General features: G+C 40.8%; 1 protein-coding gene across 1 annotated transcript; it reads right to left on the bottom strand.

Moving 5' to 3' along the window:
- Positions 1-379: 379 nt before the first annotated feature.
- Positions 380-6,974, bottom strand: NAA50 (N(alpha)-acetyltransferase 50, NatE catalytic subunit). Its single transcript, XM_009879929.1, has 5 exons — positions 6,903-6,974; positions 4,747-4,930; positions 4,153-4,272; positions 3,108-3,174; positions 380-638 (listed from the first exon to the last, which is right to left on the bottom strand). Exons 1-5 carry the CDS (start codon positions 6,972-6,974, stop codon positions 458-460), a joined length of 624 nt encoding a protein of 207 aa, XP_009878231.1. The 3' UTR covers positions 380-457.
- Between the last annotated feature and the right edge of the window lie 11,734 nt (positions 6,975-18,708).

Genomic DNA, 18,708 nt, shown 5'->3' with positions numbered 1-18,708 from the left:
AAAAACGCAGTAACGTAGGAGTCAAAGGATAAGATATTGCTTTTCCTTTTTCCCCCCATTGGATTTACATTCTGCTTACTGAAAGAGATAATTCTGAAGGAAACTTGTCATCAGGATAACCTGCTCAAGCCCTCCACACCTCAAACTTAAGAGATCTGCACGCCTTTTCCCACCCCAACAAAAAAAAAAAAAACCAACAAAAAAAAACACCCAAAAAACCCAAACCGAAAAAGACCAAAAAGGAGAGCTCAAAAAAACCCCAAAAAACCAAAACACCAACCCCAAACATGATTGGAAAAATCCTTGGAAGAAGCATTACATTTTGTTGGAGAGAGGTCAAGAAAAAAAATTAAGAGGATGAAGGGGTGGAGGAAAAAAAAAATAAAAAAAATCAAGAGGCCTCTCTTTCCTTATTTGGCGACAAGCAAGTGCAAGAAAGTGTTCGTTGGGGTTTTGTTCAGTTGTCGGTCTTTTGCACATCTGCGTTCTGGCCAAGACAAGGGGCTTTGAGGTTTTTCTGCAGCACATGAGCATCTGCAGGCTCTATCCTCTTGTAGTAGTTTTTCTTCGTCTCAATGATCTCAAAGCCAAACTTTCTGTAGAAGTCAATTGCAGACTCGTTGCTGATCTGGACATGCCTGGGACAGAAAGGAGAATAGAGAGAGAGGTATCACAACTTTCTGCAGTACAGTATTCTACCTCCACACTCAGGATGGTCAAAGACAAGATAAGAAAAGGAGCTATCTAGATAGAGACAGGAACGATGGTGTAAATCCAGGACTGGAAATTTTGGTCTTCCCAAATCAGTCCTGAGCTAACACACAGCTCCTGGATGGCCTGTGGCAATCTTTCTGAGAAGTGGCAAATGTTTCCCCTCAGGAAAGCTCTTTTAAGGAACACAAATAGCAGAGAGACTCTGAAGCATTACTAGCTCAGTAATTTCTATTTTTCTAAATCTAGAAGTATCAGATGTTTTGTGGAAATATATAGCAAAGTTTCACTGTAGAGCCAATTTTAATTTCCTCTAGTGACGCTTCTTAGATGACCAAAACTGTTGTCTGAATGATGATCCCTACAGTGTAATGCAAAACTGGCAATTGTGTTTGACAGGATTTTAACTCCTTGCTCACTGTTAACTACCCCTCCCTTCTCAAAAAAAACCCAACTATGGCAGCACAAAGAAGCCCTGTGGACTTACAAAGTCCTTTCCCCTTTAATCTATCTCTCCCAGAGTTTTACAGATCTTGCTAGCATATTTCAAAAGTTAAGGCCTCCAAAACAAACAGCCATCAGTTCTTCATTCTAAGCAACTAGGACATTTATTTGCACAAGTTTTATCAAAAAAAAAAAAAAAAGGAGAGAAAAAAAAAAAAGAGATGTTTGGCTCAGCAAAAGGCATTCATTAAATACTCCCAAAATTCAGTGGGCACTGCACAAGCTCATGAATCACTTTGTCATGACAACATGCTGCATAACCATAGAACCAAAGCAACTCTGGAAGCAACAGCAGAACAAAACAAAAGATCTTAGTGTTAAACCCAATAAACACCAAATAGCTAAAAGGAAGCTTCGTAATACTGACAAATTTAGCCACTGATATCAAACTGGGTGCTAAGCTGCATAATATGTTCAGATAGAAGATGCACAAGCAACGGACACAGTAATAAAATCAATGGGCCACTAAAAGAGCTTTGTTATACCCAACTCTGGGGGCTATTTATCATCATCCCAGAAAACTACTCTGGGAAGGGGAAGGAAGGATTATGAAGGATTTGTTTTTTGCATTAAAAAGGGCACGCAGTTCCTTCACTGTGTACACAGTGCAAAAAGCAAAAAAGCCTGTGCCTTGAGAGAGACTTCATTACCATTCTTCTGAGGCAGGAGAGGAGGAATACAAGCCAAAAGTAGCTTTACTTGAACTCCTCTTTAAAACACCTGTTCCTCTTATAGAGATGGCACAAAGCTACAATAGTAGCGGTCTTAGAAGACTTTGCATCTCCTTGGCAGAGGTGGACTAAGCTTGAGGAGAAAGTCACTCCATATATAGTGATATCAGTGTACAAAACACTTTTCACTAAGCATCTTCAACAGTGCTGGCAAGAGTTCAGGGTGCAGTTCTGTGGCAGCGTAAGTCTATCCAAGCTGTACCTGCTGTGGGACTCTCCCTAGCAGTGCCCCATGCTTGTACTGGTATAAGCAAGCAGCGATGGATAAGGAAGAAGCTGGCTCAGAGAAGCAATCTGGCCAAAAACTGCATCAGCTCACTTGGTATTCACACAGCCACCAATGCACAGGAAGAAGCAGAAGTGTGCAGCCAGCAGCAAAGGGGAAGCGAAGCTTTGGCATCTATGGATTTCAGGCTCTACTTCCACGGGCATCTAATAGGATGGCGGTGCTCTTTTAGGCAGCCCTGTCCTCTACCCCAGTGCTTGTTCTCATGTATGCATCATGCCAAGTACTTACGTAGACATGCAGTTGTCTATCTCCCCCCCCAAAAAAAACCACGCTAAAACCAAAAACAACACTCAGAAACAAAACCAAAACCAGTTTCGCCAGCTGGGTCAGGTCACTGACCTAGTTTACTGTGTTGCTGCACAAACAGCTGACCTGGCACAGAGCAAGAATGGGAATAAGCAGTTGGGCTTTACTACTGAATGAGAACCTAGAGTGCTTGCAAGCACCTCTGATCTGATGTTCTAACCTACACAGTACTGTCATAAAAGACAGGGAGCAAATGCATCAAAGCTGCATGCAAGTTTTGCGCTATTTTCCATTCTGAGGACGACACTGTACAGTAAAAAAATTCACATTTTGGTTTTTTTAAATCATGCAGTGTAATTCTGCTACAGAACATCATGTTCTAACTGAATTACTTTCAAATTCAGCAAATTTGCAGAAGCCCTTCTAAAGAAAGCTAGCTTTTGGTGTTCTCAGCATCACACAGCAAGCCCAGAGTATGACCCCTAGCTTTCTTACTAGTACTTACAAGATGTCCCATGATCCCACCAAAATACATAGTAAAAATGCTCTTGAAACTCCCTCCCTTTGCTCCCATATACGCCTCTACCATCTCTCCCAAAATGCAGGAGTGTAGCTCATTTACTTACAGATAGATGTTGTCAAAAGTGCCATCTTTTTCACAGATGTTTAAGACATGATTCAACATTTTAGTTCCTGCCGAAAGGTAAAGAGATACTTAAGAAAACCAGAAGTGCACCATCAAGTCTGTACTTAGCCAAGGGCTTTCTTGAGGAGAGGCAGGTTTACTGTAGGTACGCTAAAATGACAGAGCTTGAGAGAACTAGGAAAGGCAAATAAAACATGATGTATAAGTATTTCACTATCTTTCTGACTGCTAACAAAATTTAATTCATTGTTTCTTTGGAGAAAAATAACTCAACAGCCCAGAAGTGTATGTATAAAGCAGCTTATTTAAATACTAACTTCAAGGTCTCAAACTCACTTCAAAATATGGTCAAAATGACGTATAAAGCAGTGAGAGCATTGGTTTTCTAATAAAGGCCTAGTGAAGTAATTTAAAATAAAGTTATATTTTCATTCCAGTTTGTCAAAGCAAACAGATTACTGAAAGGTCTTGCTTAATCTGGTCTATGGATTTGCAACATGGAGAAAAGAATTAATTGCAGTATAGACAGATACCAGGTACTACCCCTGAGGAGCAATACTCAGTAATGATAAAAAAAAACCCAAACAAACCACAAAATGAAAAAAAAAACCAAACAAAAAACAAACCCTTCATTCAGAAGAGTGAAGAGACAAACCAATCAAGGAATGTTGTGTTCTGCTTATACATGACTTGCATACTGGCTGCATACCTCTGACAAATTATTTCATATCTCTGTGCATCAATTTTCACATCTGTAGAAGCAGAGTATTTACATCACAGTATGATAATATGATTAAGACTAAAATAATCTGAAATCCTGAATTAGAAAATTCTACAAGTCCATTTCTGAAAGGCAGGAAGAAAAGAGCACATCACAAATCATGCTCTTTCCCCAAAGTCCCTCCCAAAGAAATCAGTGGTCTCAAAGTACACTCTCTTGGTTAAAAATCTGAAAGAGCATTTAGAAGGCTGCACATCAATCTGGTTTCTTTGATAACTCAGATACAAAAGAAGATCCTCCTTACCTATTCCTAGCCTTCGGTATGGTGCCAGGCATCCGAGTGTCATGATGTACAGTCTCTTCTGGTTCTGAGAGTGATCCACCCTACAGCACACTGCTCCCACTGCAATATCATTGAAATAGGCTGCCAGGGAGGGAAACAAAGTATTATCAGTCACAAGTCTCAAACTGTACATACAGCTTCTTCATTTACACCCTCTGTCTTCCTTCCTTCCCTCTTGCTAATTCTCCCATCCAGATAAAAATATCATATATACATTGTGGCTTAACATTTGGAGTAAAGTCACCAATGGTCCTCTGACAGAGCGGTTGGCTTATTACAGTTTAAACCAACTAGCAATGACATCAGGAGGTAAACTGGCAGCACACATCTCTCAAGTTTTCTGCTGTAACAGAAAACATCCCTATTCCCAGTAAAATGGAATCTATTTCGAACTCTCTGAGGTTGGGACTGCGGCTTTTATGAGGCTCCCAAACAGTTATTTTTCATTATATAAAACAACAAAATAGAAGGATCTGCTATTTAAAACCATAATGGATAGCAATGATGAGCATTTCTGCCACCATAGCACACAATTACTGGCAAGAACATTTGTACCTAATTTGGCTAGTTCGCCAACCTCCAGTACATCCTTGTAGAACTTGTCATTGTAGCTGACAGGAAAAATGACCTGGTTTAGCCTCTTCAGCTGCTTAATGTTGTGTGGCGTCACATCTCCCAGCTCGATCCGGCTACTGGAACAAATCAAAACATGCTTAACATCTGATACACCGCAAAATTTCTAATAGTCAGTACAATACATACCTGAACTGCAATGTTCAACCCAAACAATTAAGTCTTCTGTTGGTGGCTGATTTAACTCCCAAATCCCATTTCAGTCAGTACTATACAGTCAGAAGTTTCTCGGGTCACGTTTAATACTGACACACCATAGTATAGGAGTGGTTTTATTGGGCAGAGGACAGGAGAACACTAATCTCTGTAGGAGTATGAGCTTTAATTTTATCCCATTAATTTCCTCACTGATCATCAAGATCATAGCAGGGAAAAAGCCAACCTAAAACCAACAAAGAAAAGATGGGAGGGACAGAAGGCTAGAATAGAGACCAAGAAAATTAAAACCTTATCCATGCTTCAAACACAGCTGTAATTTTACCACTTATCAATATAAAGCTTATGCTTAGACAAAGACTAAGTCATGACTAGACATCTGCCTGTTAAAAGCAACAACACTGTGTGCAGCAAACTCCTATTAAGCCTGTTAATATGCAAGTGTGCCACTGTCAAGGTGATATATGCACCTATTATGATCATCACTGAAGTCATTCTTCCGCTTGACTGACAGCAGAATCACAACCTTAAAATACCAGTACTGCACTGAATTATACTGAGAAGAAACAGACCAAGCTTCTCCCTTTTCTAAGACTAACTTCCTGACAGAAACGCTATATATACAGAAGCAAATTAAAAAAAAAAAAAAAGAAAAAAAATTAGTTGACTAGTTGTTCATATTCCCCAAGCCAATTTCTTGGGTGCAGGCAGACAGTTTTAAAATGGACTATAAGAACGAAAAATAAAAGATAGATAATCAAAATCTTTTCCCAAATGATCACCACAATACGTAGGCAGGTACAAAGCCAATGCATGTCAAGTTAGAAACACACACAATTTTAGGTTCATCTCAGCCTTGTTCTACTGAATACATGCAGGCAACTAGATTGTCTTCTGCTCAAACATTTTTAAAGACACTGTTTGCCTTTTTAAAAAAAGTCAAATTCTGTTTTTAAAAAGGCAGTTTTCAAAGATCCTTTTACATCAGGATTTAAAGTTCATTCTAGTAATATGCAGTAGCTGCTTTCCATCTCCAATGCCTCTTGTGCCTAGGCAGCTTGTTTTTTCAGATAGGTTGATGCCTAGGACGTGACAGCACAGAGAAGATAATAACCAACAACTTTTTTCTTCAAGAACTGTACCAAGCAATGCAGAGTATAATCTGTCTCTGCTTTATTAACTGACCTTTATTACACATCAAAACCCCTTAAACGATCAGTATTCAAACATCATATCAGTTTTAGTTGTTCCTACCAATGATGGGTGATAAATATACAATGTTTTCTAGGCATTGTACTGCAGCCTGCAAAACTATCAGAAAAAGCTACAGGAATTGAGCCTTTAATGTTTACTTCAAGAAGTGTAACTTACCCTCACACCCACTTTCTCCTTTTCTTTTACAGCAAAGAATAGGGTCTCAGTTCTGCAAAGGTATCAAGGACGACCATTGTCTGATCTGTGTCATACCAGAGAGTGGGCAATCTCCCTAGCCTTACAGAAGCTAAACAATTTGTAAGTAGGGCCTACCTTTTTTAGAGAACCATCTAGCATTAACTAATGGACTATGGATGATTTTGTAATTCTCCATCAGATTAATATGTTCCACTTAATTGTTCAAACTACTTAGTATTAATAGATGGCATTTACATATTGAACTTTGCTGACTCCAAAGTCTAACATTTTGTTACACATTTGCCAAAGAGATTAAAAAGCCCTCTGGTGTCAATCATCCCATGACAGTATGGGGGCTTGCAAATTGTTCCAGGCAGCTTTTCATCTTCCCCCCTACCACACCGAATATGTTGATCTCTCACAGCCCCTGCCCTCCCTGCCCTCCCCCCCATCCCCGCTAAGCCATGAATCCTTGTAGTTTGCCCTGAGCTCTGCCCAATTATACAGCAATCTCTTGAGAGACATCTCACTAGAACTGGACGGTATGTTCTCAAACGTGATCTCAAGAATGACAGAAGAAGCAAGTCTCCGTATTCTTGCATCTTACCCATGTCAAGATACTCAGGCATACTACAAGCAACAGCAGTGGGATGTATTTCTAAAGTTTCTAGCTAGAAACCACTATATTGTGCTGAAATAGTCTGTAGTGTCTCTTTTCTGTGACTCCTACTGCCACCAGCCCTTTGGTTCACAGCCTTTTCCATCTTCTAGATTATTTTTGCTCTCAATAGTAAGATTCTTTTCTTCATGTATCACCACTTATGCAAGCCCCTTTTGTAATTATATTCCAAAATAAAGTTAAGTACTAAGCTAGTAAGGATGATCTCCTCACATCACAGAAGTACTCCCATTGTAAATAAGCATGCCATCAAAGTTATTAGGCAATGGGGTAACTATAATACTTGTTTTATGCCCAGCTTAGCACAGCTGTTCAGCCTAGCATGGCAGGGCTTCTTCAAGCACACAGAAGGCAAGTTGTGCCCTTTTCTAATCTCAGCTAGCAGTGCTGCTGCCTTATACTCACAAAGGGTAGGAATAAAACTGTGGCAGGCGGGTTCCCGGGTATATTTGTGTCTGGAAGAGAGTTTTGCTGGAGTAGAAGACCTCAATAATCTCATACTAGGAGCGAAGACTCAGCAACCTGTTTTGCTGCAGTCTGCATCAGAGTGGAAACCGAAGGCAGCAGGTCTCCACTGCCCAGTTAGATCAGATTAGCTGCACAGTAAGAGGTCAGTAAGGGAAGAGAAAAATCTCACTCAGTCCCTTGAAAGCCTAGACCTCTTGTTCAAAAGATTTAATAGTATATTCACGTTGGTGATACTTTTTTTGTATCAGTAAATCAAAGCTTCAGTAGATCAGTAACATTAGCATGAACTCTTACAATGAATTGATGGCAAAGTTGCTCTAGTGCAAGTCCCTCTTTATACTCGAGCAAAAAAAGTCTGACAGACTATTGTCAGGTAGTGTGATTTCCAATATTATTTTTAAACTAATTAGTTACTAATGAAGTAAGAAATAAGGAATTAGAAGACAGTCACTATGGAATATTTCTGATGACAGTGCAACAGGACAAAAATATATTGTCAGGGGCAGCTAGGACAAGATGGCTGAGAAAGGGAACATGGCCAGAAGATGGGACCTTCATCAAGAAGGTTTCAGACAGAGAATAAATAAGTAACTGCAGACGCAGAGTCTAAGGCTGCTTGTAGCTGCTGAGCCAAGACATCACCTCTGAGGCTGGCATCAGGCCAGAAAAACAAGTTCCAGTAGTAGGTGGCTAAAAGGTGCTGTTGACAGATTTCCTCGAGCCCTTAGGCTCCCTCCCTCTATCTCTCACCACTTGCCACATTCATTGCTGCCTCCCACCATCTCCTTCTGCCTGCCTCCTGTGCTCTGTCACTAGCTGTTTCCTTGTTGCTACAAGCCAGTAATTTATCAGGGAGGATAATATGAAAAAAGTTTGAGAAACACTGCAGGAAGCATAAATCAATATGCTAAATATGTCTGTTTAAATAGTATGCACTCAAACCATAAATTACTTTGATGTACAGCACTAGCTGATTAAATCAACACCACATCTATTACATACAAAACCATTTAAATAAGTAAACTAAATGAGGACATGGAAAGGAAGACCCACATCATGAGAGTTCATCACTTTGCCTGAGGACAGCATGGCAAAAGGGCCGCTAGGGCCCCGAATGAAAACACGGGAAAGCTGGCACTGCTGCTGAAAGCAGCAGTCTTGCTGTCCCTGAGCCACTGATTTCCATCCTCTTGCTGGCACAAACATTTGTGCAACAACGTGGTGAACCAACCCCAATTAAAACTAACCTAGCCAAAAAAAGAAAAGTTTAGTCAGTCCCCTGATTGGGTTCACCACACAAGTCTTGTGCCAGCATAAAGAGAAAAGAAAACTGCCAGAGGCAGAACCTGTCGGTTCTTGAGCAAAAGTGCCAGCCTACCCCAGTTTAATCTGGAACTACTGCGCAAGAGGAACACAGAGATCATTCAGCATCTACCCAATTTTGTAGAGCTACACCTTTTAATTTACTGAACAACATGCACTTTGAACCTAAGGACTTAAGCCTACCGCAGCCTCAACAAGATAAACCACCTGCAATCATGAACACAAAATGGTCACTCCTTTGTTTTCACAGGAGTACTGGAAATAGCTTAGGGTTTGTTTTTTTTTTTTCTTTTGTTTGTTAGTTTTTTAATAGCTATTTACAAGTGGACCTGCTTCTTCAAGTTACCTCTCAGCCAAATCAGTAACATAAGTTTACTATATCAGCTAAGGTCTGATTAGACCAGTCCTGTGCATTTCAGCCCAGTATAGGCTGTACGAGAAGTACTTATCCTCTGCTGTTGCAAAGAAAAAATTAAATCATGACCTCAAATCAGGATATGAGAGAACATAAAGACATGTGAAGAACCTGAAACATCCTGAAGGGACATGGCCTACCTTAACAGATTACTTTATTCTGTTATTCCAATAACATCCCTAAGAAGATACACAGTTATTACTGGCATCCTACATCTTGAATAGCACTCCACAGACCATACAACAGTCAACTGTATTCATCTTAGGTGTCAAAGCTTCTGGACTAAGTCAGCCACCACATCCCAAGCACCTGTTTTTATTATGAAAGAACGAGGGACTCTTGGCTCATTATGTCAGGCCTCTTATTACTACAGTGCTCTGCAATCCCATACTCTTTCCTACATGGAATACCAGCCCTCTGAAGCCACTTCAACATCTTCCATTGCAAGGCTGTTCCTAAGCTACCATTATTCTCATAACTAAACTTTCTTCTGATTTGCATTCTAAAGGTACTCAAGTTCTAACTGTCTGCTGTCTCTCATTGCTCATTAGCTTCGGCAGTTGATGGGTACCAACATACCCTACCACACATGCCTTTTCAGAGAGCTACCATGACCTCTTTATGCTTTCCTTCTCGTCACTAAAGCCAAGCTCCTGGCCTCCTCCTTTAAGACTGGCTCTTAATTCCTACTATTGTCATACTAGCTCTTCTTTCCATTCCTTCAGATTAAAGTTAATTTTCCTTAAACACAGCTAACCAAAACTGCTTACAGCACCCCAAATGCTTACTGTTGCCTTGTACAATGGCAGTAAGTTTTTCCTGTCTCTACCAGAAGCATTTCCCTGGCATATCGTAGGACTATGTTTGCACTTCTCCCAGCTGCAACATACTGTGACTGGGTTACTGAGGAAAAAACACACAGAGACTTCACTAGTGAAGGGAACTGGTTTCTGGTACGTAAGGCTGCTGTTCATTAAAAGCGCACAGTGACACTGCCCAGCGATATAAGAGCAGAAGTGAAAAGTGATCCACAAAATCCCAGTGGAAATGGGACTTTAGTGAGGTGACATGCAGCAATTACTGAAACTGAATGCATTCCTGGAACATCAGCATCAGTGCTCATGCTCTTGCATGCCAGTGCCCCCCAAGATCCTTCAAGCACTTACTAGAAAAAAACTTGCACTTTTTGTAGCACCAAATGCAATCCAATTGGTCCTACTGCAGCTGCATTCCTCTATCTGCAGCTTACTTACTATATGGCTGTGATTTGATCACTATTTTTCTTACAACATCTTAAACTCAGACTGGAAGTAACACAGGCTAAATAAGATACCAGCATTTGCTTATGCTAAGGCTGCCTTTTGCCTCTTGATGTATACTGAAGGAGAACGCTATACAGAATGATAGCTCATGACAAAGCCCATTTCCAGAGTTACAGTTCAAAAGGCAACACGAATTCAGTCCCAGAGGACAGCAAGTGTTGAACACTAGTTTAGAACCAACATCGGGGAGAAAAAGGGGGAATTCCGAGTTTCTTAATGCTGCAAGAATCTCAGTCTCATTCAACTTTAAATAGTGCAAGTCTCTCCCCAGAGGGACGTGCCTGACTGAAACAGATCTCAGTGTAACTGATAGCTGGGCTCAGGCTTATTGAAGGCATCTGGCATGCTAAATTTAGCAGAGCTGTATCTGCAACTCCCAAAACTTACTGAGGTATCATCAAACAGTCAGGAGAGAGAGCACAGGGGAGAAAAGGGCCCTAACAAATTAGAGGACTTCAGAGAAGGTTTGTCACCCGCTAAGCGGCCAACTAGCTTTATTGCTTCTATTTTGGCTTCCAAGTCAAAGCAGGAGTCTAGACAGGATAATCCACTCATAAAATAAAACCAAACCAGAGCTATGAAAGCTATAGACCTGAAGGGTGTGGCTTTGCTTAGATTCAAATCCAAAGCTAAAAGAGCCTCTCTAGTGTTTTGGGGTTGTTTTGTTTGGGTTTTTTTCTTTTTTCTGTAAAACAGATGAGCTGTCTTGCTAGGCACACAAGTTAGTCTAGTTCTTGTGGGCAGACCGGTATGTTTTCAATTATCTAGAAGATCTGTGGGCTGTAAATCTACTCTGCTTCGCTTGTCAGAAAATCAGAAGAATAAGTACAAGCCTAGCATGCAAAAAGTCTTACCGATTTGCTTCTGAGCCTCCCTGATCTTCTTTAGCCCCACTTACTACTGAAAACATGTATTTGCATGACACCTGATACTCTGCTGGAAGACACCCCCAGGTGTGTGCTGGATTGTAGAAGGGCAGTGATGTACAGCAATTTTAGAATCAGAACTAACAGAAGACTTCACCAAAGACTTGCAATTCAAATGGGTCTCAGTGTGAACAGGTTTCACTGGCACGTGTCATAATTCTCCAAGACATACTTCAGACCCTCCTTGCCTCTCTCCTTTATAACAAAAAAAAAAATACACAGTATGTTACAGTCAAGGTTTCTTCCCTGTATTTGGATAATTCACTCTGCTTCAACCTAGAAAACCTAACCATTGTACAAAAGACTGGGCAGTCTTCACATGCAAGAAGCAAAGTTACACTGTAATAGCCTCATAGTTTTCCCAGATGAAACCTGTTCTTCGAGAGTTGTACTAGACCTCAAATCTAGAATCAACTATGATCTTAAAAAAAAAAAAAAAAAAAGACAATCCTAAAGCTAAAGTAAGTAGCAGTACAATCATGAAGCATCTCAGCTGCCTGATTATGCGAGGGCAAGTGGGAGACAGTGAGGTCATTTCAACAAGTGTCAAATAAAAATAAACTTTCCCAAGAAAATTAAAAGCTATCTCATTCTGCAGCTGGATACAAAGAACAGGAATCACCATGCCCAGCCGAGAGGATTTTCAAATCCCAAAAATATCAGAAACAAATGTAGTTGGTCTAGAACAGAAAAGCAGCCATAAATACATTTCTTCGTAGCCTGTAACACTTTGCTGCTTCAGAGGATCTCACAGGGCAAAGGCTTAGATATTATATCTGCCTATCCCAGGTGCATCAAACTCAGGTGAAAGAGGAAACACTTTGCCTGCAATCATACAGCAGATAAAGAGCTGCCAGAAATCCTAACTCTCCATTGCTGATCTAACCACTTTTCCTTATTAGTCAACTAAGCTCACATGAACATTCAGATTTTGAACCATGATTGCAAAGCAGAAGCACTTTGCCAGTTTGAAACAACTTATCTGAAAATTAGTTTTGTGTCTCCATTACTGATACCCTGAGACATCTTACAAGTTATTGTCCCTTTCCATACTCTCAGTGGCACTGGATATAACAATTATAACACTTACTTGCCTCCCAGGAGATCATGAACCTTTGCTAATTAAAGTTCATGATCCTCAGGTGACAGCAGAAGCTTACCTTCAAATTCAAAATAGAAGTGATGCTGGGTTCACAAAGTGCCTTATTTACATAAATCTACATAGCTCAAAGGCACTTCTTGTACTTATATTAGGTAACAAACCATAGAATTGATGTATCAGGAGAAAGGCATTATCTGCTTCACACAAACTATTTCTACAAGTCACTGAAACATCTTTCTTTACAAATGCTTGTGTCCATGAGATTAGCAAAGAAGTAGTGGCAGGTCATTACAGGTCTCCTGCCTATACTTCAGGTTTCAGTCCCAGTGTTGGTGGTTTTTTTGAGGTGTTCAAATAATGCATTATATAAAGAACATACCGTGAAAAATTAACAGAACGTGCTATCAGTTTTATGCGCCTACTTACACATACTTCTAAGGCAACAATCATTGCAAGCACCTAACTTATCAAGCACAAAAAGCTATTTTTGCCTGCTTTCCTTTTCTCAGTTTTGAATAAAAATGAATTGTTTTCGAATAAAATCTTTCTAAAGAGCTACTTACTAAAAACCAAACAAATCTGCTTTAATTGCAATTTTCAACCGAATTCTTGATCTTTACCCACAAGAAGTTCCAAGTGCCACGTAGAGAAAACTTTCACGAGTTTTAAACTGCTGCCCTAGGTCTCACCCCATACTCTCAAGAGAAGATAAATACAATGGTCAGATGGTGGAAATGGGAAATTTTCTCAGGGATCGAGATTCTAGTCTGCTAAGGGCCAAAAATCACATGGAGCCTGGAAAAGAATGAGGACAGGGAGGAGGAAGGCCAAGTGAGCTCAGGAAGCACTTCATGCATCAGGATCTTACCATGCAGTATGGTATTTTCAATCCATTTAAAAAATAAAAAAAAAATTACTCTGCCCCCAGGAAAATTCAAATATCCTAATCTTAGTCACCTAGTGACAGTGTTCTGGAAGTGGTTTTGGCTCTATTTTCTATAAAGCCTCATTTCATTTCCTTCCCATAATGAATTAATTCAATATGCTTTGACACAAATACACAGTTACCCCATTTCAATGCCGTGCTTCTCCACTCGCAGGTCTTCAAGTCCAAGATTCTCCAAATAACCAGCAATTCTTCTACACAAAGACTGCTTATCTTCCCCTCCCACCTGTTTCTTTACCTCAAATCTCCCTCCTGACAAATTTTTGCTCCTTTAAAACTCCCATATAGGTCATTTTTTCCCTTCCCTTTTTCAGCAGGGAATAGAAAGTAATCCTGATGTTGCCTGTCTCACTTGGAGCAGAAGGGATGCAAGGAGGTACTGCACTTCTCTCTTATCAATTCCCAAACAAATATAAAGATCTGACTTCTCCTATCCTTTCCTCCTCCTCTGGGTAAAAATATCTAGCGCCTTCTCAGATTATTGGTCTGAACACTTCTAATCCTTGCCAAATGGGCAGGCTCTTCAAGTTCTGAATCATTTCCACTTGGATAAAAGTATTTTTCTGGCTCAACCATCACCCATTATTCCCCATTTTAGAAGAGATTTAAATGTGGCAAACGAGGATGCATCATTTCTCTTGTCCTCAGGAGATGGCAGCAGAGTCTGTGGCATTTGGTGATTAACTAAAGATAATACATTTTTCACAGAAGAAATGTCCCAACCTAGCACGCCAATCTATATACTAACAAGCCAGATATACATGTAAAAAGAACTTCATGGTCAAACACCACTCCAAAGCCAAGACTGGGTTCTAAAGTGCTTCAATAAAAAGGCTACGATCCCTGTGCTACCCTCCTATCCTCCCAATCCTTCCTGCCTCATGGAATGTCTTAATCTGGTTATAGAATTAAACTCAAAGTAGCAAGAGTTATAAATTAGGTTAAAGTACATACAATAAACTGCACTGAGTTTTTATAAACTTAATTTAGAAGATATTAAGCTATTTGTAAGCATGCACATAGGCAAGGTCTAAATTTACCATCCATGAGATTAACCGCAGAAAGCATAGCTCACGCTTTGACATTTCTAGGTTCAGAAAAATCCTAAAACCAAACAATGATTTTCAAGCTCAATTACCTTTTTTGTCCTGCCTCCAGTGCATGTGACAATTCAGCAGTTCTCATAAACTTGGAACTTCCTCCCATATACATTAAGCTTAGCACTGTGCCTTGCAAATGGAAACAAATCAACAGTTCTGCACGAACTCTGTAATACTAACTCAGAAAAGCAGGGAAAAAAACCCCTTCCCTGTTCTCATGAGAAACACACACAACTTCAGGACCTTGACGGGTTTACTTCGTGAATACAGGAAAAACAAGCAGACATATCAGAGCTTACCCGTAACTACTCACCGTACTTTAAATACACTATTATTTTTCTGTTATGGTCAGTATTCCCCAGCTGTGATGTCTCTTCTACAAAGGCAGCTAGAATAGCACTAGCCTGCAAAGCCTCTCAGTTATGAAGTTCTCTGTGGCAGAAGCTACCTTTTGTGTAGCATCTAGTCTGAAGGCTCTTCCACAGCAAGTCAGGACCCTTGGAAACTGCAAAGTCTAAGACTTAACTGCAACACATTCAAGTTTAGAGGCAGTCTCCTAGAAGTTTCTTACAGAAAAGTAGTGCACGTTACTTTCTAAGACAACACCACACAGCACTCTGCTCCCTGTTTCAATCAGTTTTTTATCACGTGGCTACACATATGCTGCCACATGACAATCCCACAGGTGTTTCCCATCAAAACTGGAGGGGGGTTTGGTCAACATGACAGAATAACATATGCACAGGAGCACAGGCACTGGGACCCGCTTGTAACATGCACTACATGCTCTATAAAGGAGCTGGAGCTGACGGTCCCAGTCACATAGCAGATACAAGCATACAATGGAGTATGCATCCTGCATTACACCCCTTCTGTAACGTGGTTTCTAGGTAAGGGCAGCAGGGAAAGGCTGGATGACTTATTCTCACAGGCTTCATCTGAACTGAAAGAGGTCAGGAAAGCACCCTTATTGTAAGGCATCAAAAGGCCACAGGCAGCAAATAGCAAATGCTCAAGAATCAATGAAATGGTTAATGGTTGGACTAGATGATCTTAAAGGCCCCTTCCAACCTAGAGGATTCTATGATGTTCTGTTTTCTTTCCTTAAAACTAGTAGTGTAACAACTGTAAAGAAAATACAAAACCACTGAGAAACAAGTGAATCAATGGTGCAAAAGCAGTGAAGTGCAGGGAGTATTATTTACATCTGCTCTACAAAAACAGGCAAATTACTACAGACAGTAGAACCCAAGTCCCTCCCACTGGTATTTTTCCTCATGCAAATCCAGTTCTAAAATAGATTTTCAAATTCCAGAACTAACAATAACATTTAGCAATACAATAAATGAAAAAAGAAACGAATCTCTAGAGAATCATTAAGTTCACTGACAGAACAGTGAATTACCTCAGTTTTTCAACTCGCGTTTAAAAAAAAAGGGGAACATAACAAGTCTCTAAATTATTAAAATCATTCAGAAGATGAGGACACAGTGAACATAAAGCCAAGTATCACAAAAGCAGGTGGGAGGTAACAGTAATTACCAGTTCAGAAGCTGGTGTTTAACTCATGAAATAACAGAAAACCCACAAAATTTTAAGCATCTCAGAAAGCAAAAAAATCTGTCACTATCTTTGAAACTAAAGGTCCTCTGTAAAACAATCTCAAACATAATCTCAAACACCCTGATGACAGAGATAATGCAACCCCATATGCATTATTAACACACTGCTATGTGTTATTTTGAATTCAGACAGCTAAGAGGGCTGCAAGCAACACACGTTGACTACGCAATCTCTTTTAGATCTGAAATTTCAAAACGTCAGTGAACTTGCCAGTTTCTTTTTTAAGTCTTTCTCTGCCAAAGCAGACTGTTCATAATTACAGCTGATGTTATGGGTCTTAGTGCTCCCAAAATTTTCTCTGCACTTTGCGGTGTGCGTTACTATGCAACGCATACACTCCCAGAAAAAGTTCTCCGATGGAGTCGGTTTGTTCAAAAGAACTGATCCACAGTTTTGGATTCAATACTGAGGACAGATCAGATCCCTTCAAACACCACACTAGTTTCTTTATGTTGGGAGTTGAAGCTTTAGATCTGTTTGGACCTATCTTCTGACAGTACTTGTTTTTTAGGGATCCTCTCTGATCTTCATAGCTTGACTGACAATTTGGTTTTGTTCCAGAGTACCCCTACGTAATTTAATATATTCCTTCTCAAGTCTTTGTCTAGTCTTTTGATTCTCTCATTGTATTTAAATTGGGGTATTTTTCAATTCAAGTTCTATCAGTGTATTTGCCTCAATCTGAATTTTTAGACAAGACCTGGATTCAATATGAAGATTTGTGATTCTGCACAAGAACTCGCTGCGTGGTGCTAACAGCGCAGCATTTTGACAGGCCAGGAATATGCTGCTCTTCAAAGAGATGAAGGAGTACCAGAAAAGTGGAAATACACAAGTCCAGAACCCAAAAGAATCAGTTCTGAAGTTGAATCAGTGATAAAGCTGCCTGTATGGGTAAGTAAAGTAACAGAAATAAAGTTTGGTGCTCTGGAAGCAGAATAGGGTTGTGTGTTGGGGTTTTTTTCCTCCATGGCTTTTTATTTAAAAAAAAAAAAAAAGTTGCCAAAAGTGAAAAGCTTCTTGAAATAAGAACTGAGCAGCGCAAGCAAAGCCAGCACTCAGCCCCCTGGGGAGCACCGCAGCATGGCAGATAGTTCTGGCTGTGACCTGCCAGGAGACCTCCATGGCTCCGGCCTGACACGCTCGGGCCGCTTTCCACCTCATGCATCCAGGCCCCAGTAACCCTGTCCCTCAACTTACGACTGACACACAGCCAAAGCGGGGCTAAGCTGTGAAAAACAGATGAATAGTCGACAGAGGATAAAAGGAAACCCAGTTTTGTCAGGGGCACTGCTGAACAACGATCATGTCAACTGCCACCTCATCTTGGCTGATCAGCACTGCTGCTCTTCTTGCAAACTGTCATCCTCATTATAAGGTGACTAAGAGGCAGGGTGCCCTGTTTCATGTAGGGTGGTGCAGACAAAAAAAGGATTGCCTGATACCCCAAACACATCCATTCAATGTCAGCGGAGAGTCAGTTTATTTGCAATCATCACTGAACCTCTTTCTACAGATACCTGCCAGCCCCTCATGATATTTGAAGCTGCTTACATGCTGTAAGAAATAGCTAAGTATCTGTTATCAAGCAGTCTTGTCGTGTGACCTCACCCCAATTGCTAATAAGCTAAACCTCTTAACCATTTCTTAGTAAAAGCTTAAGTGCTTCAGCTTCCATTCACCCTGCCTTAAGCTGCCAAACTGGAATAATAATACCAAGTATTGCATAACACCAGTTTCAAGGGGACTGGTTTAATACTCCTTTGAGAAACAGCTGTGGAAAACTTCCTTTGTGTGTATGAAGAAACTGAGGCACAGAGTGGAAGGATCGGGTTTTGTGGAGCACAGGTGACGCTGAAAGCAATAAGCATTGGGGGTTTAAACAACATTGGAAAACCTGTCCCAAAGTGACCTGTGCAAGGTCAGGCAGGTCATCTGACACCAGAGCAGAACTGCGACTCTAAAGACCTCCAGTGTCCTGTTCAAACACGGCACCTCACTGCCTCCACGGAGCAGGAAACTGAGTGATTCAGCCAACCACATCTGAAATCTCTAGGTTTCCAAGAGCCACGGAGAAGCGAAGCCAGGCCCAAAGCAGCGTGCTACAGAAATCAGACACAAAACACAGCTCGTTTTCATCCATCCACGTTGTACAGCCTCCACGTAGGTAAACACTTAAAAGACTTAAGCCAACAGGAGTGCTAAGAGGATGTTAGAAACAATAGCGCTGCAAAACCACTCGTCCGAGGCAGGCAACTCTAGCGCACAGACCCAACGCGGCTTCTTCGCTATCACCAGACAAGTACGACAGAGCGGCCAGCATCCCCCCCCTCCGCCTTCCTTCTCCCTTCATGTTGCCGAGGGACAACGGCCCGCAAGCCGAAATCACTCCGGAGCGCCCAGAGCCGCTGCGTCCCGGAGCGGGGCTGAGA

This window comes from Charadrius vociferus, unplaced genomic scaffold, assembly GCF_000708025.1.
Source record: "Charadrius vociferus isolate BGI_N301 unplaced genomic scaffold, ASM70802v2 scaffold162, whole genome shotgun sequence".
NCBI lineage: Eukaryota > Metazoa > Chordata > Aves > Charadriiformes > Charadriidae > Charadrius > Charadrius vociferus.
Note: the sequence above shows the minus strand (reverse complement) of the source record. Positions and strands in the feature narration are given on the sequence as shown.